The sequence below is a fragment of the Haliotis cracherodii genome, unplaced genomic scaffold (assembly GCF_022045235.1).
Source record: "Haliotis cracherodii isolate W230 unplaced genomic scaffold, xgHalCrac1.p SCAF_18, whole genome shotgun sequence".
Lineage (NCBI taxonomy): Eukaryota > Metazoa > Mollusca > Gastropoda > Lepetellida > Haliotidae > Haliotis > Haliotis cracherodii.
In genome coordinates, this window is record NW_027266273.1 from 27953858 (window position 1) to 27980740 (window position 26883).

The window sequence follows — 26883 nt, forward strand, 5'->3', positions numbered from 1 at the left end:
TTGTGTGCAATGATCCACTGTGGGGTACAATGACACATGGTCAACCAGAGTCTGACCACCCGATCCATAAGTCGCCTCTTGTGACCATAGAACTGGTTGCAGTTACAACTGATCTGATCATACAGAAAAACTTTCCTCGATGAACGAAACAAACAAGCTAACTCAAGACATGGCAGTGAAATTTTCATATTTAATAAGCAAAGTCACCTCAAGTCTGTAAGATATCTGTACAAAAATATAACAGACATGTTCAGAATGATGGTTTATGTACATATTACAGTTTGTCAGCACCAAATCAACCCAGGTTTGTAGTAGAACAATAGAAACAAAGTCATCAGCTTGTTGGCAGCCTATTATCAATGCATTTTCTTAAATTATCACAATTGATACATATTTTAAATGTCTTGTTGACAAATCAGGTAACCACAAACTGACAGCCACCTGGTGGCCGTTCTATCTGGCATACTCAGTCATTACCTTTAGTGAATGCATAACTGGTGTTAAAATGTAAATAAATAGAGGTATATATTACATAATTCCCAGGAATATATGGGACAACAGCTGAGATTTCATACAATGGCTAACCGTAGGGATGTGTATTTGAGATTTAAAGTGCATCAGAATATTTTGCGATGTACAAGGCTGTATTGCGATACGTATCATGATATATTGTATCATTCTAAATTTTGACTTCAGAAGCAATCTGATACACTAAAGTATGAATTGACGTTCATAAATGGAACAAAACAAGATTCTTGTACAAAATGATGTTTACTCAGTCAGTAAATATGCAGCCACCGAAGGCATTTGCCAAATATATAACAATAAACACACAATAAAAATTGCTATTTGAAATCACCTGATATATCAAGCGTGACAAAATGATATCATGATACGTATCGTGGAAAGATTGAACCCCAATTTACCAATATTTCGGTAATACCGCATACCCCTAGTTAACAGCAGACAGAAGCCTGCCACTGATGACTGAAGACCTTAAAGTTAATAGAGAAACGTCTCTTGTCATGTCAGACACAGTACTGGAATCATAATAGCACTTTTATGCATAGTGTTCACAGTGCAATCCACCCATCCTAATCTGCCTTGATAAATACAATCTATGTAGATTGTGGCTTACTTGTGTGTATGAAGGAGATACAGAGATTAGTTTAATGATTACACAAGACAAAGATCAAACATTACTTTGAAATATTGAATGAGAATGAAACCCAACCCAAAAGCCCTGTCAGCTGATTTCTAGGATGTTCGTGTGCTGAACATATTGCTGTTTCAGCAAACTATATATTACTGTTAACAAATGACCTGTTCATATATTGAAATATTTCTTAAAATCCTAACCAAAACAACAAATTACAGAATTCATTGAGGAAGTGTAAGATATTGCTGGAGGTAAAATGGAGGTCATGCTTCAGGGTGTTAGCCGCTTCGGGTCACGTGGGAACAACGACGCTTTGCGGATGTTGTCAAGCCCCAAGTATAACATAGTGACCCGCTCCATACCTGGAAGAAAGCAAGAGGCATGAACCAAAACCGCAAGTGTGAGAGATTTGGCCTCAGTCATAAATACATGGTTCGAGGTTGCCAAATTACGACGTGAAGTATTCTATTCCACTACATATCAATAAACTAAAATTTGATTACTTTTATTGGTAGAATTATCTATTACCATGGAAACGGTCTATTGGCTACAACCAATAAAGCTAATAAAAAAAACCAAATGGCACCATGAGATCCTTTTGTTATATAAACACGATAAAGGTAAAGAATGATTTGAATTTCGACAAAAGAATGAAACTTGGAATGGCAGATGATGAGACCATCTCATTAGCATACATCCTGCCGACATTGTGAAGAATAAAGAAAAGTGAATTCTCTCAGGGAGTGTAGCAGTCTATGTCCAACTCACCTATACCCCCTCCGGCATGCGGAGGCGCTCCGTACTTGAATGAGTCGATGTACGCCTTGATCTTCTCAATGTCTGTAGAGACAGAATACAAGTTATGCAATTACTGTTTTTTTTATACAGTTATTACATAGAAGCCAATCCAAACAAGCTCTGAAGCATGTTGTTGAAGGAAGTTGCCTCACCTACACATACTTTATGATCGGTTCAGTTGTAGAATTAGGGCACTAACCACACTGGTGACCCAAGTGAGTAGAGGCTGTGTGCCCGCCCTTTCTGTTCGACATCTTGGGAGTCCACCTGTCTCAGTGACTCGGTTGATGACATGTTACCACAACCCACCTTCCCGAGGCAAGGGAGCTACCTGACTATCAAGTCCAGTTTCCACTGAACTAAGCTGATATTATCGAGTTAGATTTTGGCTGGATTAACGAGTCTATGCCAGGTCCAATCAAAATCGTACAATGAAAGCGGAATCTGGTTCATAAACTGTCATGCAGATTTCGGTGGATTGCAGGATTTGCAAAGCATGTGCACCACCAACTCGTTAACAACAGATATTTTCCAAATCTTTTCATTATATTTTAATCAAGGTGCTCATGTAATTTGATACCTCGCGATGTAAGACAATATATTTATGACTTGACTGGGCGCCGCCATTTTGTTGTAAGCAAATGCAAGTGATACGAGAGATGGAATCATATTGGTCCATAGCAGAGGTATAGAAGGGACATAACTCATAATAGCCACTGGTGGCGCTACGATCAAACCCAGGAATTCCAGCCTAGTTCGCCAAGGGTGGAAACTGGACTTTTAAAGTCAGTTAACTCTCTTGCCTCGGAAAGATGCCATAACACAGCAGCGATGGACACTGCACATGATATCAATCACTGGATTGTTTGGTTCAGGTGGCCGTCACACAGTTGGAATATGGAACATTGGCTCAGTGAGCGTGAAACGAACAGCCCCACCATCATCTGTTGTTGTTTCTGACTTAGTGCGCTTCCCTTCCAAAACCCTGGCTCTGCCTCTGACTAGTACCACATGGGAACGTCTTGTTCATGTCTAAATAATTGTAGACAAAAGAGCAACTGAAATACTGACCTCATGGGTTGTTTGGTTGGAGCCCGAGATCCGAGACTTTTCTTCAGTTTAAGAACCTATGGGGTTTGAATCTAGGACATTATTTTTGAACACTCACTTATTTCATGTTCCTTCGCCCTCTCCAACAGGAAGTCGGGGTCATGGATTCGCTGGGCTCCAGACAGGATCTCCTCCCCACGCATAAACATGTCGTACGAGTTTGACCACTTCTATAAAGGCAAGAGAAGTACTATTACAATGGAGTGTAGTCATTGGACAAAGGTCAAACATAGCACTACATAGGTCAAGAGTTTAACAGTTCTGTCTTTTTTGAACACACACAATATAAGGAGAGCATGCTAGAATGTTAGGGAAGTAACTATGCCTGATGTAAGGGAAGTAATTATGGCTGATGAAAAGGAAGTAACTATGACTGATGAAAGGGAGGTAACTGTGGCTGATGTTAGGGAGGTAACTATGGCTGATGAAAGGGAGGTAACTATGGCTGATGAAAAGGAAGTAACTATGGCTGATGTAAGGGACTTAACTATGGCTGATGTAAGGGAGGTAACTGTGGCTGATGAAAAGGAAGTAACTATGACTGATGTAAGGGAGGTAACTATGGCTGATGAAAAGGAAGTAACCATGACTGATGTAAGGGAAGTAACTGGCTGATGTAAGGGAAGTAAGTATGGCTGATGTAAGGGAAGTAACTATGGCTGATGAAAGGTAGGTAACTATGGCTGATGAAAAGGAGGTAACTATGGCCGATGTAAGGGAAGTAACTATGGCTGATGTAAGGGAAGTAACTATGACTGATGTAAGGGAGGTAACTATGGCTGATGAAAAGGAGGTAACTGTGGCTGATGTAAGGGAGGTAACAATGGCTGATGAAAGGGAGGGAACTATGGCTGATGAAAGGGAGGTAACTATGGCTGATGAAAAGGAGGTAACTATGGCTGATGAAAAGGAGGTAACTGTGGCTGGTGTCAGAGAGGTAACTATGGCTGATGAAAGGGAGGGAACTATGGCTGATGACAGGGAGGGAACTATGGCTGATGAAAGGGAGGTAACTGTGGCTGATTTGGAGATGAGGCAGTTTCCATGCCAGCAAATTCCCAAGGGGTAAAGGGGATGTGTATCAAGTATGAAGACAACCATCTGTCACAGGACATAAATGAAATGAATTAGGTGGCTGCTTTCAGATTCGTTACAGTACAGAAGTCAGAATGTCTGGGGCAACGTCCTTGTCTCACTCACCGTGTCCTCGGGGTCAGGCATGGTGTAGAAGGGCCGCACCGCCAGAGGGAACTTGTCCAGGATGAAGAAGTCAGTGTCGTACTGAAACACATCATACGACTCATTCAGGGAGCACACCAGTTGTCCTTCAGTGCACAATGGCAGTTATACCTCGGTGTACAATGGCAGTTATACCTAACTTGCTTGCTTACGTGCTTGCTTTGGAGATTTAACGTGCGCTTTCCGACTGATGCGTATTTCGCACACGGGCCCGGCCAGGCCATTTAATGTGTTTCCGAAAGGGGCGAGGGTGGTCTGTGCAACCCAAGAGGGGGCTTTAGGGGTTGCTTATATAGAATTTGGGAATTTTGAGATTTGGAATAGATGCCGATGGGGTTGGGGAGGAGAACTAAGGGAGCTGGGTATGGTGGATGATTGTTTGTTTATGTGATTTTGATTTGGTAGGTTATTATGGTTTTAGATGCGTTTTATTAGTTCCGTTTTGATTAAGAATATGCCTAAGGCCTTGAAGTTTTCTAGTTTATTTTGTGGGTTTAGTATTGATTCTAGAGTGAGAGCCTTCTTTAGATTGAGGGTGGTTTGTAATGCGGTTCGATGTGTTAGGTAGTGTGTGCAGTGGATGAGTGCGTGTTCTGGGGTTTCTGGTTGTTTGCAGTGTGGGCAGTTACCTGTAGTGTGTTTTTTAAATTTTTTTAGGTGGTTATTTAGGTTGGTGTGTCCTGTTTGGAGTTAAGTGATTACTCTGTCGATTTTTTTTGATGGATGGAGAATTTTTGGTTTGGTTAGTGGTTTGCTGAGCACTCTTTTGATTTGGCTATTTGAGTTTAGATATAGGTTATGCCATTTTTTTGTGATTTTTTGTTTGTTTACACTTTTAATTTCTGATTTTGAGATGGGTAAGTTTAAGCTTATTTCTGGGATTTTGAGGGATAGTTTAGCTGCTTTATCGGCGTTTTCATTACCGTATATTCCTACGTGGGCGGGTATCCACAAGAAGGTTATTTGTTTGCCTGCCTTAGTAAGGTCGTTGGAGCTTTTAAGTTATACCTTGGTGTACAATGGCAGTTATACCTCCGTGCACATTGGCAATTATACCTCGGTGTACAGTGTCAGTTATACCTCGGTGCACAATGTCAGTTATACCTCGGTGTACCATGGCAGTTATACCTCAGTGCACAATGGCAGTTATACCTCGGTGTACCATGGCAGTTAAACCTCAGTGCACAATGGCAGTTATACCTCGGTGCACAATGGCAGTTATACCTCGGTGCACAATGGCAGTTATACCTCGGTGCACAATGGCAGTTAAACCTCGGTGTACAATGGCAGTTAAACCTCAGTGCACAATGGCAGTTATACCTCGGTGTACAATGGCAGTTATACCTCGGTGTACAATGGCAGTTATACCTCGGTGTACCATGGCAGTTATACCTCGGTGTACAATGGCAGTTATACCTCGGTGTACAATGGCAGTTATACCTCGGTGTACAATGGCAGTTATACCTCGGTGTACAATGGCAGTTAAACCTCAGTGCACAATGGCAGTTATACCTTGGCTTTCACCAGCTTCCCTAGTAACTTCTCATTTGGTGTGCTGAGGTCATCGCCTTCTTCCATGTCCACTCCGACCTCCCGCAACATCTGCACGCCTTCACGGTAGTCGAGGCGTAAACTGGAACATGCAAAATTACCAGGTTAATCTCAAATCAACATGAGGTACTATCTAACACGCAAAGTTTTCAGTTGACAAAGAAATTTATCGCCAAATATTTACTTTTGCAGTTTCCTTCTAAAATGTCATCAATGTACATAATAACAATGTATAGGATTTCCAATATTAACAGACGTGACTACAGTGTCACTCCTTCTTACCTCGGCTCCAAAAACTTGAAAGGCTCGGCAGGAAACTGTTTATGGACAATTTCGATTTCCTCTGCAAAACTACAAGAAATCAAATAGATTAGTTTCTTCCAAACAATGTTACATTATCTGAAGTGTGGGTCAGTCAATCTTTCGCTCTCATCTTCGGGGAGGGGGGGATGAGTAGGATTGATGTGGTACAAGGGAGGTAACTCTGACAGCCAGACAAAGACTTCCAATGATCTGTTTACATAAATATTATTTCAGTTGATACAAGAATTTGTCTGAATACTTCTGTCTCGTTTCGATTCCTGCTTGGTTAGCTCAGGTCATGTGACTTGCAGGGCATGCAGACTTATGTCAGTCTTCGTCTCCCTCTTTTGAAATTATTTTATTCAATGAACGTTTCTAAACACTTGGACCTACTTCTGTTGGAGACCTTTGAATATTGCCACAAATAAATTTCCGATAACATCAAGAACTTCATGGTAGTGGTAGCTGAACGCCATCTCCAGATCCAGACCAACAAACTCAGTCAAGTGGCGATGTGTGTTGGAGTCTTCTGCCCTGAACACTGCAAGACAAAGAACTCAAACTGAAAACATTGCTCTGAAAACAACATCAGTTGAACCTCACCGGGTTGAACTCTGCTGGACAACTCTGCTGGTTTAACTCTACTGGTTCAAGCTCAAGTGGTTGAACTCTACTGGTTCAAGCTCAAGTGGTTGAACTCTACTTGTTCAAGCTCAAGTGGTTTAAATCTACTGGTTTAACTCCGCCTGTTTAAATCTACTTGTTCAAGCTCAAGTGGTTTAAATCTACTGGTTTAAGCTCAAGTGGTTGAACACCACGTCTATATATGGCTATTTGTAGTCATGTGACACCCACCTGCTCCGACAGTGAACACCACGTCTATATATGGCTATTTGTAGTCATGTGACACCCACCTGCTCCGACAGTGAACACCACGTCTATATATGGCTATTTGTAGTCATGTGACACCAACCTGCTCCGACAGTGAACACCACGTCTATATATGGCTATTTGTAGTCATGTGACACCCACCTGCTCCGACAGTGAACACCCCGTCTATATATGGCTATTTGTAGTCATGTGACACCCACCTGCTCCGACAGTGAACACCACGTCTATATATGGCTATTTGTAGTCATGTGACACCCACCTGCTCCGACAGTGAACACCACGTCTATATATGGCTATTTGTAGTTATGTGACACCCACCTGCTCCGACAGTGAACACCACGTCTATATATGGCTATTTGTAGTCATGTGACACCCACCTGCTCCGACAGTGAACACCACGTCTATATATGGCTATTTGTAGTCATGTGACACCCACCTGCTCCGACAGTGAACACCTTATCCATGTCTCCACATATGGCCATCTGCTTGTAGAGTTGCGGGGACTGGGCCAGGTATGCCTTGGTCTTGAAGTAGGTCACCTCAAACACATTGGCCCCGCCTTCTGATGCAGCTGTCAATCAAAGCATCAGTCATAAGTGACAAGTCATTGCTACACATCACAGCACATGACAACAGTATTCCCAGTGAAGACTCACAGATTACAATTATTGCTGGATCAACAAAATATAAATATCACAGATATATAGACCACTAGTTTACTACCAGATCATCGTAACACAAACTAGCCACCCCATCAGTTGTGTCGTAACACAAACTAGCCGCCCCATCAGTTGTGTCGTAACACAAACTAGCCACCCCATCGGTTGTGTCGTAACACAAACTAGGCCGCCCAATCAGTTGTGTCGTAACACAAACTAGGCCGCCCCATCAGTTGTGTCTCAACACAAACTAGGCCGCCCAATCAGTTGTGTCGTAACACAAACTAGTCGCCCCATCAGTTGTGTCGTAACACAAACTAGTCGCCCCATCAGTTGTATCGTAACACAAACTAGGCTGCCCCATCAGTTGTGTCGTAACACAAACTAGGCTGTCCCATCAGTTGTATCGTAACACAAACTAGCCGCCCCATCAGTTGTGTCGTAACACAAACTAGCCACCCCATCGGTTGTGTCGTAACACAAACTAGGCCGCCCTATCAGTTGTGTCGTAACACAAACTAGGCCGCCCCATCAGTTGTGTCGTAACACAAACTAGGCTGCCCCATCAGTTTTGTCGTAACACAAACTAGGCCGCCCCATCAGTTGTGTCGTAACACAAACTAGTCGCCCTATCAGTTGTGTCCTAACACAAACTAGGCCCCCCATCAGATGTGTCGTAACACAAACTAGGCCCCCCATCAGTTGTGTCGTAACACAAACTAGGCCCCCACCAGTTATGTCGTAACACAAACTAGTCGCCCCATCAGTTGTCGTAACACAAACTAGGCCCCCCATCAGATGTGTCGTAACACAAACTAGGCCCCCCATCAGTTGTGTCCTAACACAAACTAGGCCCCCCATCAGATGTGTCGTAACACAAACTAGGCCCCCCATCAGTTGTGTCGTAACACAAACTAGGCCCCCACCAGTTGTGTCGTAACACAAACTAGTCGCCCCATCAGTTGTCGCAACACAAACTAGGCCCCCCATCAGATGTGTCGTAACACAAACTAGGCCCCCCATCAGTTGTGTCGTAACACAAACTAGGCCCCCACCAGTTGTGTCGTAACACAAACTAGTCGCCCCATCAGTTGTCGCAACACAAACTAGGCCCCCCATCAGATGTGTCGTAACACAAACTAGGCCCCCCATCAGTTGTGTCGTAACACAAACTAGTGGCCCCAACAGTTGTGTCGCAACACAAACTAGGCCCCCATCAGTTGTGTCGTAACACAAACTAGGCCCCCCCACCAGTTGTGTCGTAACACAAACTAGTCGCCCCATCAGTTGTGTCGTAACAAACTAGTCGCCCCATCAGTTGTGTCGTAACAAACTAGTCGCCCCATCAGTTGTATCGTAACACAAACTAGGCTGCCCCATCAGTTGTGTCGTAACACAAACTAGGCGCCCCATCAGTTGTGTCGCAACACAAACTAGTCGCCCCATCAGTTGTGTCACAACACAAACTAGGCCCCCCATCAGTTGTGTCGTAACACAAACTAGCTGCCCCATCAGTTGTGTCGTAACACAAACTAGGCGCCCAATCAGTTGTGTCACAATCCAGGTGGACCAATGGTGTTGTTTAATGTGTGAAGTTCAGCTGTTTATTTTTCAGTGAATATTTGCAGTACCTGAAATGATTTTAGGTGTGTGAATCTCTACAAAGCCGATCTGCTCCAGATGTTGCCGGAAGTGTCTACACACGCCCATCTCAACACGGAACAGGGCTTGGTTGGTCTGTGTCCGGAGGTCGATGATGCGGTTGTCGAGACGAGTGTCCTGATTTACACGGGCCAAGTCCTGACGTAACATAGAGTGAGTGAGTGAGTGAGTGAGTGAGTGAGTGAGTGAGTGAGTGAGTGAGTGAGTGAGTGAGTGACACAATGGAAGTTGAAGTTGGAAGTTCAGAAAAGACATCAGACACATCACATCAGACACACCATAAATTTCAAAAGACATCAGTTTGAATCATTATTTTAAAACATACCAGTTAAGTTTGGTGAAGATTTTAGCTTTGCTGACTTCTGTTCACTGATATTGTAGCAGGTGTATATATTTGTCTTTTAGTCTTTTTGTAAATAAATCTATTTCAAGTTTTGTTTCTGTTGAACTTTATTCAACAGAGGTGTGTGTTTGTTTTTTATCCCATCATTCTAAGTCCAGGCCTCAGTGATCAATCACAACCCAAGCTCAACTACATTCTTTGTCCAGCCCTCTGCTGATCAATCACACCCCAAGCGATCCTGTGATTGGCCACATTCAAACTTTACCTTCTTGCTCTGACTAACTCCATATTGCCACCTTCACTATGCACTGCACTGGGAGTATTCATAGATCACCACAAAAGGTTAGTTGATAAATTAACGACTAATATCGGCAATCACAATTACAACTTTTCAAGATAATGACGAAGAATAACCAATACAGGCCATGAGAACTTAAGCATGTCCACATTCCGTCTGTCTGCTTACAACTGTTGTAAGTGACTGTAAAGTGTCAGGATGACCTACCCCTTCTGTGTCGGGTCGTGAGGCATCCTCTATGAGCAGGGGAAGTCTTGGTGCAGCTGAACTTATAACCCACACCTGTGCACAGACAACGGTTTATCGTCAAATACCTGGATCACACACCGACAAAAAATACAGGCGTTTAACGTTATTTGTATTACAATACAGGAAGTGTTGAGGCAAATAAATAAACTTGTTCATGGCTACATGCCACTGGACCTGTGAAGATCCGGGTTAGAATAGGCCTTCAACAACCCATGTTTGCCGTAAGAGGTGATTAATGGGATCGGGTGGTCAAATTCGCTGACTTGGTTGATCCATGTGATTGTATCCCAAATGCGTGGATCGATGCTCATGACATTAATCAATGCATTATCTGGTACAGACCACTGTCATATAGCTGGAATATTGCTGAATGTGGCCTTAAACAACAAACATACAAACATGTCACGGTGGTAAAGGGACACAACACCTCTGGTAATTACCCATCATGCCACACTAAGTTTGACCACCTGAGGAAAGCAACGAGGGAAACAATTCAGCCACGGCAGATCTAGAATGTGCTTTACATGTGTGCTTGAGTACAATCAAACCCACGGCAGATCTAGAATGTGCTTTACATGTGTGCTTGAGTACAATCAAACCCACGGCAGATCTAGAATGTGCTTTACATGTGTGCTTGAGTACAATCAAACCCACGGCAGATCTAGAATGTGCTTTACATGTGTGCTTGAGTACAATCAAACCCATGGCAGATCTAGAATGTGCTTTACATGTGTGCTTGAGTACAATCAAACCCACGGCAGATCTAGAATGTGCTTTACATGTGTGCTTGAGTACAATCAAACCCACGGCAGATCTAGAATGTGCTTTACATGTGTGCTTGAGTACAATCAAACCCACGGCAGATCTAGAATGTACTTTACATGTGTGCTTGAGTACAATCAAACCCACGGCAGATCTAGAATGTGCTTTACATGTGTGCTTGAGTACAATCAAACCCACGGCAGATCTAGAATGTGCTTTACATGTGTGCTGGAGTACAATCAAACCCACAGCAGATCTAGAATGTGCTTTACATGTGTGCTTGAGTACAATCAAACCCACGGCAGATCTAGAATGGGCTTTACATGTGTGCTTGAGTACAATCAAACCCACGGCAGATCTAGAATGTGCTTTACATGTGTGCTGGAGTACAATCAAACCCGGACCTCCCTGATCAGGGAATGCACCACCTACTGTGCTAACCCTTGTTCTGGTTGAGAAAAGAAATATTTTGTTTTACAGACGTACCTGTTCTGCGTGAAGTTCGACATCTTGTTGTGAGCAGGATTCAATCTTCTGTGGGACTGTCCTCACATACCCCTCCACATCGATAATGGATTCCTTGTTGATACTGCAACAGAAGTTTGGTGCCACTAAGATATGGGATTACTGAATAGAAACTGCTAAATAACGAATGTCAACAGATGCTATCATGATTCACTGCAGGCGACTAGTTTCCGTCTTTTGGTACATAAGAGCAGTATCATGTTCACTGGTTCTCACTATGGACCTGTGAAGATCCGGGGTAGAAAAGGTCTTCAGCAACCCATGCTTGCTGTAAAAGGCGACTTTGCTTGTCGTAAGAGGCGACTAACGGGATCGGGTGGTCAGGCTCGCTGACTTGGTTGATGCATGTCATCGATCCCAATTGTGTGGATCGATGCTCATGATGTCAATCACTGGATTGTCTGGTCCAGACTCTATTATTTGCAGACTGCCGTCACATAGCTGGAATATTGCTGAGTGCGGCGTAAAACAACCAACCAACCAACCTATCACCATTCATGACAGGCAACTAGCTTCCGTCTATTAAAGCACCTGAGTATAGCGACACTTTGACTGGTTCTCACTTTGCGATATACTTGACCATCTGTTTGCTGACCTTCTCCCCGACCGACACCAGCGCTTGGACTGTCCATTTCTGTTGTCTGATCACGAAGAAACACGATTTTCCTGAAAAACAGTATTTAGGCAAACTTTTTATTTTCCCGGTTCACAGCAGTCTTAAAAACAAGAAAACAGCATTATCACTATTCCCTCCCATGGGACACATTAGAATTTTATTTGTTCATATAGTATTTTATTTGTTCATATGGTATTTTATTTGTTCATATAGTAGTTTATTTGTTCATATAGCAGTTTATTTGTTCATATAGTAGTTTATTTGTTCATATAGTAGTTTATGTGTTCATATGGTAGTTTATTTGTTCATACAGTAGTTTATATGTTCATATAGTAGTGAATAACATGGAAGTAAATGTCCACTACAAAAAGGAAGAGCCGTATAAAGCCTTTAGAGGCTGTAGGCACTAGGGTCCCTTGTCATCAGAAATAAATAAATAATTATATGTGAAATAAAACACACACAAATGGCCCCTTCTCTGGAAAAAAGTAATTCATGGCACCAATTCTCAAACTCAATCTTGATAAGTATGTCTCAGATAAGCTTGCATACTTTCATTCATGTAACTCAAGTTCTTTTTTATAAAACATGTCCCCATTTCACACAGTAGGCAGTGCTAGGCACTAAGTTGGAAAACAAGGAGCAAGGGCCATAACTCTGTAAAAAAGAAATTAAGACACCTATTTGTTAACTTATTTCAAATCGTGACAAGTAACATCAGTGTGAAAATTTAATTTCTCAGCTTACATGGGTTTTGAGAAAATTTGTCCCCATTGAGAGTTGGATGGACGGACAAGCTCCATTCCTATATTCCCCCACCGCCCCACTTTGTGGCAGGGGATAAGAATCATCTGCAATTATTATTCTGTTCTTAATGTATCCATGTCATGTATGTGTCACATCTTGTAGTCTATTGTGTTCATGTATGTGTTGCCTGTGTGCAGTGTTAGCTACATGTGTCTTGTAGTCTATTGTGTTCATGTATGTGTTGCCTGTGTGCAGTGTTAGCTACACATGTCTCGTAGTCTATTGTGTTCATGTATGTGTTGCCTGTGTGCAGTGTTAGCTACATGTGTCTTGTAGTCTATTGTGTTCATGTATGTGTTGCCTGTGTGCAGTGCTAGCTACATGTGTCTCGTAGTCTATTGTGTTCATGTATGTGTTGCCTGTGTGCAGTGCTAGCTACATGTGTCTTGTAGTCTATTGTGTTCATGTATGTGTTGCCTGTGTGCAGTGCTAGCTACATGTGTCTTGTAGTCTATTGTGTTCATGTATGTGTTGCCTGTGTGCAGTGCTAGCTACATGTGTCTTGTAGTCTATTGTGTTCATGTATGTGTTGCCTGTGTGGAGTGCTAGCTACATGTGTCTCGTAGTCTATTGTGTTCATGTATGTGTTGCCTGTGTGCAGCGCTAGCTACATGTGTCTTGTAGTCTATTGTGTTCATGTATGTGTTGCCTGTGTGCAGTGTTAGCTACATGTGTCTTGTAGTCTATTGTGTTCACGTATGTGTTGCCTGTGTGCAGTGTTAGCTACATGTGTCTTGTAGTCTATTGTGTTCATGTATGTGTTGCCTGTGTGCAGTGTTAGCTACATGTGTCTCGTAGTCTATTGTGTTCACGTATGTGTTGCCTGTGTGCAGTGTTAGCTACATGTGTCTCGTAGTCTATTGTGTTCATGTATGTGTTGCCTGTGTGCAGTGTTAGCTACATGTGTCTTGTAGTCTATTGTGTTCATGTATGTGTTGCCTGTGTGCAGAGCTAGCTACATGTGTCTTGTAGTCTATTGTGTTCATGTATGTGTTGCCTGTGTGCAGCGCTAGGTACATGTGTCTTGTAGTCTATTGTGTTCATGTATGTGTTGCCTGTGTGCAGTGCTAGCTACATGTGTCTCGTAGTCTATTGTGTTCATGTATGTGTTGCCTGTGTGCAGTGCTAGCTACATGTGTCTTGTAGTCTATTGTGTTCATGTATGTGTTGCCTGTGTGCAGTGCTAGCTACATGTGTCTTGTAGTCTATTGTGTTCATGTATGTGTTGCCTGTGTGCAGTGCTAGCTACATGTGTCTTGTAGTCTATTGTGTTCATGTATGTGTTGCCTGTGTGCAGCGCTAGGTACATGTGTCTTGTAGTCTATTGTAATCATGTATGTGTTGCCTGTGTGGAGTGCTAGCTACATGTGTCTTGTAGTCTATTGTGTTCATGTATGTGTTGCCTGTGTGCAGTGCTAGCTACATGTGTCTCGTAGTCTATTGTGTTCATGTATGTGTTGCCTGTGTGCAGTGTTAGCTACACACGTCTAGTAGTCTATTGTGTTCATGTATGTTTGTTTGTTTTTTTCTTCCAGTTTTCTTTTTTGCATAAAAGAAAAAGGTTTAATCTTCACATATCGAACCAAATAATATCCTGACATTTCCTTGAATCAGAAAAATAACTGAGAATGCATTCAGCTAGGTCACGCCCACACAATTGTTCAGTGATCAGTACAGACATATTGATCAGATTCTAGCTGCATGTATCAATTATTGATCAACCTTAACCAGCTGTACAGACAGGTATCCTGTTTGACAAAATCATAACTTTGAAGGAGAATATCAATTAAATAAAATACTTTCAAAACAGCTTAAACATGTTAAAAACCATTCTTCTTCCTGTCAATGTGAGTGAGTGAGTGAGTGAGTGAGTGAAGCAATATCACAGCGTGGGGACACCAGAAGTGGGCTTCGCACATTGTACCCATTACCAGGAATTGAAATATGTGCCCACCTGGAGAAGGTGCTTGGCATACCACAAGGAAACAAGTTTTCACTACCTGCAATATTCCATGTACTTCTTTCCTGCAACTGTTTCTTACCTTTACTTCTACTGGTGTACAGTCGTCCCCTCAACCACACCTTCTGGTCGGCCAGGCCTGGGGTCAACTCACACACTTTCAGTAGCGTCCTGTCTGGTTTGTCGCGAGACTGGATCATGCGGACCTGTCCGTACAGGTCCTTGGCATAGTCCTCCTTCTCCTGCTCCACGGCCTGGGGCTGCCGAACAGAGCACAACAATATTCTATTGTGGATAAACATGTGATAAATAGGGCAACTTTCCAGGGCATAAAAGTGTTGAAGAAATTGTAACGTTTTACAGGGATAACAGCACATTTTAAATATACCGTATTTGACGTAATAAGCACCTAGGGCGCTCTCAAAATTAGAAATAGGGGGCTCTTATTAGAATATAATTTGATGAAAAAAACAACAGAGTTGAAAGATCGTAATTTTCTAGGTTTATGTAGCTGGATCTATGATGTCACAAGTGATGTGTTCATGAGCGTCAGTCAGATCACACAACATACCCGTTCATTCGTTTGTGTATCGAACTAATCTATCTAATATCCATTGAATATGAGTAATTCTTCATATACTGAACAACAAAAGTTCCTGTGACATTGAATGAGATTTAATGCAAAGTTATGTTTTTTACCAAATCTGAAACAATTTCGGTTTGTAACAGATAAAGACTCCAGTAAGTGTTCAAATGGTTTAATTTGCCATACTGACTTCAGAAAATGTGTGATTTCATAAAAAAATATATGAACATGCCAAAATGTCAATTTACAAATCAATAGCGTGTGTGCCCACCTCTGGTTGCGATGCAAGCAACACATCTTCGTCTCATGGAATGGACCAGGCGTCGCACAAAGTTCTGTGGGATAACTGTCCATACCTGCTGGAGCATGTTTTGAAGTTCCTGTGGTACATGTGGTTGACATCGAAGGCGCCAATCCATCTCATCCCACATGTGCCTGGGCCATGATGACGCAAAAACGGTAGAACAACAGGGCCGATGATCTCAACGCGGTAGGGCTCTCCATCTATCACTATCAAACGGGTCCTCTGTCTTGCTGTAATCCCACCCCATACCGTAACGCTGCCACCCCCGAACCGATCTTCTTCCATGACACAATGTTTGACGTAACGTTCACCTTGACGTCGGTACACTCGAATCCGTCCATCGCTGTGGCTGAGGTGAAAACGAGACTCGTCAGTGAATAGAACTTGTCCCCACTGCATGGCCGTCCAGCGTAGACGCTGTCTGCACCACTGTAGACATGCTTGACGGTGGTTTCCTGTTAAAATGGGACGTCTGGCGGGTCTTCTGGTGACAATCCCTGCACATCTGAGGCGATGACATATGGTTTGTGAAGATATTCGTGGAAGGCTAGGGATGCTTCTTGCAGTCACTGCTGGCTGGAATCAATTCTGTAGGTGTGTTGTTCAAATCCAGTTGTCTTGTCAATCATTGGTTACACTTGGCCTGCCACTCCGAGGATGGTCGCTGACTACATTCGTCTGTTGCCAACATTGCCATAAACACCAAACGGTGTTTCTGTGGACGTTAAATAGTCTTGCAACATCACTTTGACTCCTGCTTCAAGCATACCAATGGCTCGCAGGTGCTCATTTTCCGACAGTTGTGGCAATTTGTAATGTGGAATAATTTGTAATTTTGTTGTTTTTCCAAGTGGCTGTTGTAAGAAACGATTCTAAACAATGCATATGGAATCTCGTTAACGCACATGTTTTTATACCCACTCTTGGGTAGTGAAATGTATGGGGCTTGCATAAAAGTCAACTTTTGCATGGAATGCATGCTTTTCTGTAGAAGTTGCGTTTTTGTGACTTGATTCCATACATGTACTACAATATTGAAACTTTACTTGTTTGAAAAAATACACTAAAATATTGGTGTCACTGGAACTTTTGTTGTTGAGTCTATATTAACTCAACATATATGGTATTCACATATCTTTTGTCAGTCAGTACATATGTCAATATGAATGTCCAAGAATGCGCTCAACAAATCAAATAAAACAGTTTTTATCAAACAACCCCAACTGCCCCTTTCCTCAAAACCAACAACCAAACTATACTGTGAGTGAGTGAGTGAGTGAGTTTGGTTTTACCCCACTTTTGGCAATATTCCAGCAATACCACAGCGGATTACACCAGAAATGGTCTTCACACACTGCGCGAAATTGAACTGCGTGACAAGCGATAGTTTTAACCACGAGGTTATCCCACCGTCCCAAACCATTGTCCTGCATTAAATGTAAGTGGGCCGGGACTCACGTTCTGCGCCTGCTCCTGCTGTCTGTGGGCGGCCTTCTTGACGGCCTTCTCTGCATCCTTCTGCTGCTTCTTTAGGGCCTTCTTCGACAGGGGCTTGCCATCGGGGCTGCAGATAACACAAAGCAGTCGTCATTACTAGAAGCTCGGGTCTAACTCTCAAGAAGAAGAACTTAACGATTTGCTGACATAACTTGTAATGCTAAATTGGTTAGCTGGTATGTTGTTTAACTCAGCACACAGCAATATTCCAGCCATATGACGGCGGTCTGCAAATAATCGAGTCTGGACCAGGCAATCCAGTGATTGATATCATGAGCATTGATCCGCGCAATTGGGAAACAATGATATACATCAGCCAAATCAGCAAGCCTGACCAACCGATCCTGTTAGTTGCCTCTTACGACAAATATAGTCACCTTTAACTGCAAACATGGGTTGCTGAAGAGCTATTCTACCCCAGATCTTCACTGGTCGAACTCTCAAGAAGAGTTTCTGACGTAACTGAGGCACAAATGAAAGATTAATTGTGATGCTAAGTTGGTTAGCTGTTATGTGAATATTGAGAAGTGCTTTCTTCTCCTTGGGCAAGTTGGGAGTTCCTTGTTGTGAGTTGAAGGACACTGACAGGAAGTGAGCTGGCTGGCACTCAGGGTTTCAGAGAGGGGCACCAACTGACTTTTCCTTTCTTAACTTGCTAATTTATAATGATTTTTATAGACCTTTTACGTATCCATGATAACCTGTTCATAAATGGTACCATACACATTAACAAAAAAGAAAAAAAAGACTGTTGCCATAGTTACATTGAAATGAGTTCACGTTTTACTGCATATATATCAGAAATATCATTGGTGCCAAACTGAAATCAAGTAAGGGTCAAGTAAACCTAGTGGTTGATAGAATGAGCAACACGCCAGGCCACTTTGGATCCCAGACACAAAGTCTGCCTGGTAACCATGGTAACACTTTATACCATCTAAGCCTATTCACAGTTGTATCTAATACAATCAGCAAGGGTGGTTGGAACTTATCAGCCCTGTGACCACGGTAAAACGTTATACCACCTGAGCCATATCCTAGTTGTAGGTAAAGTAGTTGGAACTAATCTCTCCCACAAAGATCAGTGTGACATCCAGGAACCACTCGCAGTGCGTGATGGCAACATGGTGAACAAGGATGAATTTGTCAAATACTTCCAAGACAGTGCATGGAAACTACAGTGATTTCGTTACTTATCATTGGACGACTAAACCATCATGGTGAACTGCAGAAATACCTGCATCCTTGTCAGTAGGTTTAACTTACTGAGTTGAGTGCAGCCGTATCTTACCTGCCTTTACAAGGATATCACTAGGGCTGGGATGATACACCAACTGTGTAATCCGATAAGTATCACGATACCTTGATCAAGATCCGAAACTTATAGCGATACTTGCGTGTGCACTTATCTGTAGTGCGTAAGCCATCTTTTTCATGAACAGGATTGCCAAATACCTGGCACACTAATGATTAACCGTTAGCAGTGTCAAGTATGGTGCAATGGCTGAAAATATTTACATTTTCACTACTCATTTTCAATAGTAATTAGTGTTTGGTGTAACACTTATTCAAGAAAACATTTAAGGTAAGAATCGATACTTTTTACTTGGTGTGAGACTGTGATCGATACTTGTTTTCAGAAGTAAAAAATTGCGATCCACCGATGTATCGTCCCAGCAGTAGTTACAGCGGTAGAAATTAACATATTTAGTCCACTAGTCCTTATAATTATAATGTATAGGAAAAGCCTTAAAAATGGCAAATTTCTACTATTCCTTATGATACCTTAACTATTGATCAGTTGGGCAAGAACTACAGGACTAGTGCCAATTTCTAACGCTGAGTTACCACTATTGCAGTCTAGAATCTAACCTCACTTGTTGATTGACCATTGTATGTCAATGTAATGTTTTCACTGCTTTCAAGTGCTGCTCTTAATTCTCGACTAAGTGTTGTTTTTCTTCCTGAATCAACCTGATTGACCATGTAATGGAGAAATCATGAGAAACTGTGGATTCTACTCCCAGAATCAACAGATTTGAGTTATTTATCTGATCTAAACCAGGGTATGGTAAAATTGGTTGATATGAAATTTCTCTTAATTTGCATCAATTTTGTAGTCCATATTTATCATCCAACATCATTCTTCCGCTTTTTCAGTTTGTAGACAGTAATAAGCAGTGTCTTACATGTAAAAAGTATTGCTAACAGCTTCAGTAGCAGAGCCATTAGTGATGTCATTTGATTGTGATGTCATGGTTACCAATGACGTCACAATGTTCTGCATTGCTAATCATTGTTTAGTGGTTCCTACACCATGTAATAATTTATAGCAAGTGTGGCAATATATTTCAGGCGGAAAACAATTATTTAGACAGTGTATTGCAAAACTGAGCAACATCAACATGTGTTACTTTGGTGCTACTCTACCACGTACAGTGGCGCCGCATCTACCGTGTCACACTGTTTACACATACAATCTGTAGAGCTTTACGATGACGTCATAATCGTGCTGTGTACTTTTGAACCAAACCTCACAGTGCTTGCTTCATTTTCTCTAAGGATGTCAGTTTGATATATCGTGATATATCTGCCAAAGTAATTTTATAGTATCTCAGGAAAATGGTTTTAGTATTAGAGTGAAAATTAGTATGTGATTGAGAATATTTTTAGGCCACTTTTCGCAACATACCAGCAATATCAGGTGGGGTACACCAGAAATGGCTTCACACATTGTGCCCATGTTGGGAATCGAGCCCGGGTCTTGGCATGAGGAGTGAATGCTCCAACTACAAGGCTGCCTCCAGTGAAAATTACAGTTGGGGTGAATAAAGCAAACATATGCAACTGAAACACGATGTTCACCGATTACCGGATTCTTGACAACGGTATAAGGATCTATACTGAATCGTCGCCCTTTCTGTAAATAAAGACGTTGTTGTCCATAACTTGTGTCTACTTTGTCATCCGTCAACTTCTATGTCATGCCTATCAAACAAGTAATTTGTTTTGTCATTGTGTCATAGTAATATGGAGATAAACCAACTCCATTAATATAGATGCTTTCAACTTTGTGACACCTGTAACTTTTTCACATTGAAAACTTCACGCTGTCACGACTACCAGTGTGCAGATTGCCGTTGATGAGTTGGGTCGATATTGTGGTTTGTTGCCTGTTGCCTTAGATCAGCAGATATCTGGGTTTGATCACAATGATCCTTTGATCAAACTGTTTTTTACATTTCTGGTATGTCCATATTGTGGCTAGGATGCCTTTGAGATATCTCTGTTTTAGATATATTGCAGGGCTTGATTTAAGGAACTTGATTTAAATAGCATCAGGTGCACGTCAACATGAACAGCTAGGTGCATCTGACATAATTTATCAAAGTTGAAATATCGATGTATGAACTAGTCTAAATAAGTACCATCCCAGATCTCTGACCACTGTGTCATGAATTACACATAACACAGCCATTAGTGGTGTAGCATGGTCAATAGAGCTTAATGAAGGTACTCAGTGTGTTTAAATATATTTCTTGTGTGGACAAGTAAGGGTTAGTCAGACACAAATACTGAAATTTATTGACATGCTTTGTTTGTTGTTGAATGCCACATTCAGCTATTTTCCAGCAAAATGATGGCTGTCTGTAAATAATCAGGTCTGGACCAGACAATCCACTGATTGACATCATGAGCATCGATCTACACAATTGGGATACAATGACATGCATCAACAAAGTCAGCGAGCCTGACAACCTGATACTGTTAGTTGCCTCTTACGACAAGCATAGTCGCCACTAGCGGCAAGCATGGGTTGCTGAAGACCTATTATCTACGCAGATCTTCATGGGGGACAAGCATGGGTTTCTGAAGACGTATACTCTACCCAGAACTTCAAAGGTATTTAACATGCCCTTAGCACATCTAGACATAAATAGTTGGTTGCATTTCTCAATAATCGGTTACACTAATTCATGTTTTATACCAATCTAAGCCCTGTTGTGTACGGGCCTGATTGAGTTGATCTGTTTGATGAGCGTTGTGCAACATGGTTGTTTACATCTTAAGCTTCCCTAGCCACGCCCCTGAATGGTAGCACAACTTACAATGTCTGGATCCAGACTAGAATTAGAAATATCCACCAGAGCATGGTGCACAGTTTCCCTTTAAGTTTGTATAAATATTTACAATCTGAGAAAGAAAGGTCATTCTGCGAGGCATGCATCAATTCTACTGAAACAATAAAAATATTACTCTTTTACAAATTTGTTCGAACAACTCCACATGAAGATGTAAAACCTATCAAACAATGTTTTGAAGCACATAAGGAACACATAAATAGACCTGTGCGCTGGCTTCATCACTTTCCAGAAGACACAAAACATTGAATCATGCTTAAATCCCTGGTTGCAACATTGATCAACCTCAAATCAACATAACGAATTCTACCTGTGAAAACATGTTTAACCTACATTGTTTCAGCATCAAGTGTTGTTATATCGACCTAAATTATCAGTTGTCAATTAACATGATTAAGAAGACTAACTTTGATCTAGTTATGTATGTAATGATTTGTTTGTTTGTTTAATACCACACTCAGCAATATTCCATGGTTATGATTGAGGTCTGTAAAAAATCAAGTCTGGACCAGACAATCCAGTGGTTGACATCATGAGCACTGACCCACGCAATTGGGATACGATGACATGTATTAATGAAGTCAGCGAGCCTAACCACCCGATTCCCGGTAGTCACCTCTTACGACAAGCATGGGTTGCTGAAGACCTATTCTACCCCAGATCTTTACAGGTCGTACGTAATGTAATTAGATCTAAGTGTTGATTTACATCTTGGTTAGTGAAATTACACAAAAATATGCTATAAAAAGGACACAAATAAAATGATTAACAGTTGTAATTTAGTTTTGAAGTTAAACTTTATATATATCTAAATTATTTGGTTGACAATGTTTGTGTTCTTACCTAGACATGGTACACAATACAAGCTGCCACTGTTCTATACACTCTTCTATAATGAAATGAACTACCTGTGGTGTGTAATGTTTTATTTATGATGACTTTCACATCATTGCATCATGTCCTCATCACACTTATACATTTGTGATTAGATGATGAAAGTATATCCAGAGCAGTGTAACAAGGTCTAGCCTCACTAAATCACTGTGAGGGCACTCCTCTTGAGCCTCACATATACTGCGATAAACATGACTAGTCAAGCAATAGAGTAGAACAAATGACAAAACATTGCATCAGATTTTCTTTCAAATGCTTTTATCAACTTCAATTATTAAGTTGTTATGCCGATAAATTGAAGGAAAAAATAAATGAAAAAAAGAATTTCTCATGCAACGAAACCAATGGAAATCACAACTATTATAATTAGCCTACATGTCTTGCCATAAAAAAAACCCCAAACAAACCAAGAACATTTTGTCAACAGGTCCTAATTTTAAAGACGTTGTGATCAACTTGGTGATTTGGCATTAAGGTGCTCCCTGGAACCTAAGTCACGAAGGTCCTTGTCCAAATTCGCAGTCAATCAGTCATGATGACAAAAATCAATAAAATACAACAACCCATATACACATCCTTCCCGATTTACGTCAGCACGTGGAGCCGACCGTGGACCCACACCGGTAAACATTGCCAATGGTGGCGAATATACCCTGTCATGTAAATCCAGGTCACAGCATATGTTACACACCTCGACACTGAACGTATTGTTGCACGTTGATTGCATTTTCTTTCACGTTCAACGACAAACATAAATCTAACATACCCTAAAATATCCTCGGTTGGTCTGTCGCTCATTTCGTCTTTCCTCGTCCACGCACTGACTGCGAGCTCTCTGCTATTGACACGATGTCAGTTTCCTCTTTGCACGTTCTCACGCAAAGCGAACTCACCTCGCGCACACAGCACGTGCCTATCCCAGCATTCAGCGCTCAACATGGAGGGAGAAGGAACGGGAAGTCTGGGGCCTCACACATTTCAATGTTTATGCTCCGGAAAACGGTTTTGTTTACAAACAACATTGATGCAGTACTAAAGCTGATATGTCTAAGATGTCGAGGAGAAAACAATCGAAGCCTCAACACATCTCAAGTAAGTGTATTTTGTGTTTATTTATGTTAACCACCGACTTAACCAGTTGGGCGTGAACTATTTTAGCATGCATGCACTCCATTACGCGTGCGCGCGTGACGTGATGGCAGCGTGACACATTCCAGGGATATATGCGTGACTTTGTGAATACCTCAGAGACTAATGACTGCATAAGTAAGCAGTTTTCTTGCCGCTGCATTTCTCTAAAACCTGTCTATTTTGAGCTCAGCGCGAATCGACTCACGTCGAGAGCACGTAGCATGTGCAAGCACGGCTCGCGAGCGGCTGGAAGTGCAAGGCACGTTATCTAGGCTAGCCTGTTCGGGCAGATTTCAGATCATGGCTCGATGCGTGCATTAAACGAAACGTGCTTTCGAGGTCGGGTCGTGGATTGCCGACAGACCTGAGAATTCTGCTCAGCCTGGTTGTATTGGCGACACATTGAGAGTTGACATCTCAGAGAGTAGACCGACTTGGAATTACCGCCTCTGTCGCTGGCTCACTGAGGACTACTGACTGTACAGTAAGTCTTGAAATCTGCCCCTCCCACTCTGTCAGCTGGCGCATTATGTACACACCGGTTTAGTACTGGGCTCTTATATTAATTGATATCAGTGAGGAGAAGTAATACTTTTAGTAAAAAATATTAGAGTAGTTTAGGTCTATCAAGGAAGGGAATTGCCTTGATCAAATTTGATTGATCAAATATACCACTGGAACATTTATTAAATGGCAAGCAGAAGTAGAAATAATCAATAATGTGGTTGTGGATGAACTACTTAGCTGCCAAGTTGACATTATTTATTATAATAATTTGAATACCTGTTCACTGTTTGGGTACATGCACTCAATTTGGGCTTCTATTGTTAAAACTTGAATATGAATATCAGTGAAGAAAGTGTTATACTGTGTTTTACCAGACTGTTGATTATTCATATTGACAAATAATGATCAATATATGATGCAGCAGGCATTGAGCCAGTGAATATTAAATCAGGAATTTATTGAAATAGTATTACATCACAAGTTAATTTCATGAAAATTGCTTTTTGTGTTTTGTATCTCAAACTGGTAGCATGACTTTCGTTTGGTACATCATTGATTTTAGGTAGATTCACATGCTGTCTATAAATAGATACAGCCTAAGTAAACGTGATATGCCTAAGGCAGTGTCTGGCAGGGTACATTTATTATTTGCACAAGAAAGACAATGAATGGGCAACTCCAGTTCCCAATACCTTTAGACAAATGTAGCGGTCCAATGACCAAGTAGGCCCAGTTAGCTGTGTAACAAATACCCATGACATGCAATGCACATGAAAGCTTGGGGTTAATAGGTATGTAACGTAACAATTGATAAAGAAACAGGAAACAACATTGCTCGGTTGGTTGAACAGTAGGCTGTATTGTTCTGTAGGCCCGATACAGTGAGTTGGGAACTGCATGAAGTTACATGTTTTGAAATTTCAAAAAGATAATATGGTCATTATTGAATATTACCTACTTGAGTCTGTGATTTTTCACCTCAGAGCAACTGGTTATGTTTTCTGAAAAATGCCTAAATTCATTAAGTATTAATGGTAATTTCAAAAATGACTCGAGATTGTTGCTACAGTTTTGGATCAGTAGGCTGAATCTGCCACCTGTTGAATAAGTACAGGTTACTGTTGAATGTCTAAGGCCTCGTAATTTGCTGTGCAGAGGTGCGTCCCTATGGCGCACCAGCAGCCTATAATTGTTGGTTCAAATCCGCTTCATCCCGATTATGTTTCTGGGTTTGTCAGCACCGTACCCAGGATGATGAGTTTCACCGAAGTAGTAAACGTCCTAGACCTTCATCAATTCGGGCTTTCCTCCCACATTAAGCTGACACCGTGATATAACTGTAAAACTGTTTAAAGCAGTGTTAAACCAAACTTGCTCACAACTTGGGATAAATTAGCATTTAACATAATTTCCCTTTTAATAGTATTATAAATAATCTTTCTAAAACAGGATTTGCAGTTTTGCTTAAATTCCTGGAGTTTATCTAAAGGTATTGCAACTTGTTGAAGTGTTCATTCATGGGATATGATGTTGATGTCATTTCAACTCAATATTGATGAAGATATTTAAACAATTTTAATGACATGTAATTAGTTGATGAGATAATTCAACACCTTTGAGTATTTGTTGAATACTGTTCTTGATTTCCTCCCCAGTGTAGGATTTACCATGACTAACAAGAGTAGGGTTCTCCACATTTGTGTGTCGCGTAAACTCCTGCCAGTGTTTTGTGTCTCGGCTATTTCTGACTCTTTGGCTGTTAATACTCACCTGGGAACAATTAGGGAGCATGTCAAAAGTTTATTATTATATTAAAGGCTTACTTTGTGAAATTCTTAAACATACTCCCGTCGACGTGGTTGAAGAAACAAACAGAAACTATGGTACTGTTTCACAAAGCTGATTTTCATCTGACAATATGGCTATCAATGCATATAACCATTAACTGCTTTGCTAACTGAATTCAATCTCTAATATAAGACTTAAATATGTAGAAATAAAAGTTGTTAATTTTTTAGCATGTTAAGTTTACATTTCAAGTTGAAGCATATACAAGAATCTTAGTCACTGCCAAAGAATGACAAACTTGTTTACATTGGGGGAAATTAAAAAAAAAAAAGTTAAGTAGAAAACATTTGACGCTCTCATAAACCCTCATTACTGAAGTTTCAGTTATATGCTTGATATATAGGGTGATCACTAGTTGCCTCCCTGGTTTGATGAAAGAATGTCATGCTGATAATTTATTGGGATGTGTTTAATAAATTCTTATACATACTCAAAAGAAGTTAAGGACCGCCTAATTGCCATTACAGATTAACTATAGTGATATGAAAGAATCAGGTGGTACTTATTTTCATTTTGAAAGCATATAATGTAATTGGCCGCTGACAGGGTTTCAGATTGGTTCATTCAAGACCAACTTAATATTTTTTACAAGTTTTGTAAATGTGACGATATAGAAGCATCATGAATATGCCCTAATGCAATTAGTCCCTTGCAAAATCACTGCTGACTGTACTATTGTGAAATAATTTAGTGATTTTGAAATAATTTAGTGCTTTTGAAAAGTAACTATTAAGGGATCTAGTTTATTTCTTAGACAAGAACTGTAATGTGGTGAAACGACTCGAGTGTGTGTGTGTGTGTCTAATGCCTATTTTCAGGATGTGAGGATGGTTGATACTGAGAGAAGAACTAAGTAGCTGACGAGGGCCCGTGTTCTGTAGTGAAGCTGTATTCTTGTCATTCCTAAATGTAACAGCCAATTGAAAAATATTTTGAAGGAAAGGGGCTGACCATTTGGGGGAGGGCGAGGGGCTAGGAGTTTACCCAAAATATTTATTCTTCATATTGTTGGGGGAACAATAAAATTGTCTGCCGCAGAAAT

The 26883-nt window shown here is 41.2% G+C and overlaps 2 protein-coding genes across 4 annotated transcripts in view; one reads left to right on the plus strand and one right to left on the minus strand.

Annotated features, from left to right (window-relative positions):
• Nucleotides 1-155: 155 nt before the first annotated feature.
• LOC139465957 (aspartate--tRNA ligase, cytoplasmic-like) lies at nucleotides 156-23294 on the minus strand. 2 transcript variants are annotated; one of them, XM_071247972.1, is made up of 15 exons: nucleotides 23122-23294; nucleotides 17281-17386; nucleotides 15015-15192; nucleotides 12113-12215; nucleotides 11511-11613; nucleotides 10221-10295; nucleotides 9342-9510; nucleotides 7488-7622; nucleotides 6554-6701; nucleotides 6140-6208; nucleotides 5819-5939; nucleotides 4268-4348; nucleotides 3126-3237; nucleotides 1928-1999; nucleotides 156-1521 (listed from the first exon to the last, which is right to left on the minus strand). In XM_071247972.1, exons 1-15 carry the CDS (start codon nucleotides 23151-23153, stop codon nucleotides 1430-1432), a joined length of 1596 nt encoding a protein of 531 aa, XP_071104073.1. In that variant the 5' UTR covers nucleotides 23154-23294; the 3' UTR covers nucleotides 156-1429. The 2 variants fall into 2 exon arrangements, with proteins under 2 accessions (XP_071104073.1, XP_071104074.1); XM_071247973.1 differs by lacking the exon at nucleotides 23122-23294 and adding an exon at nucleotides 22305-22360.
• The window catches only part of LOC139465956 (zinc finger protein 91-like), a 29653-nt gene continuing 26060 nt past the window's right edge, over nucleotides 23291-26883 (plus strand). For both annotated transcript variants that reach the window (XM_071247969.1, XM_071247970.1), the window contains exon 1: nucleotides 23291-23447. In XM_071247969.1, coding sequence (XP_071104070.1) covers nucleotides 23399-23447 — 49 coding nt within the window. In that variant the 5' untranslated portion in view covers nucleotides 23291-23398. The remainder of the gene's footprint in view (nucleotides 23448-26883) is intronic.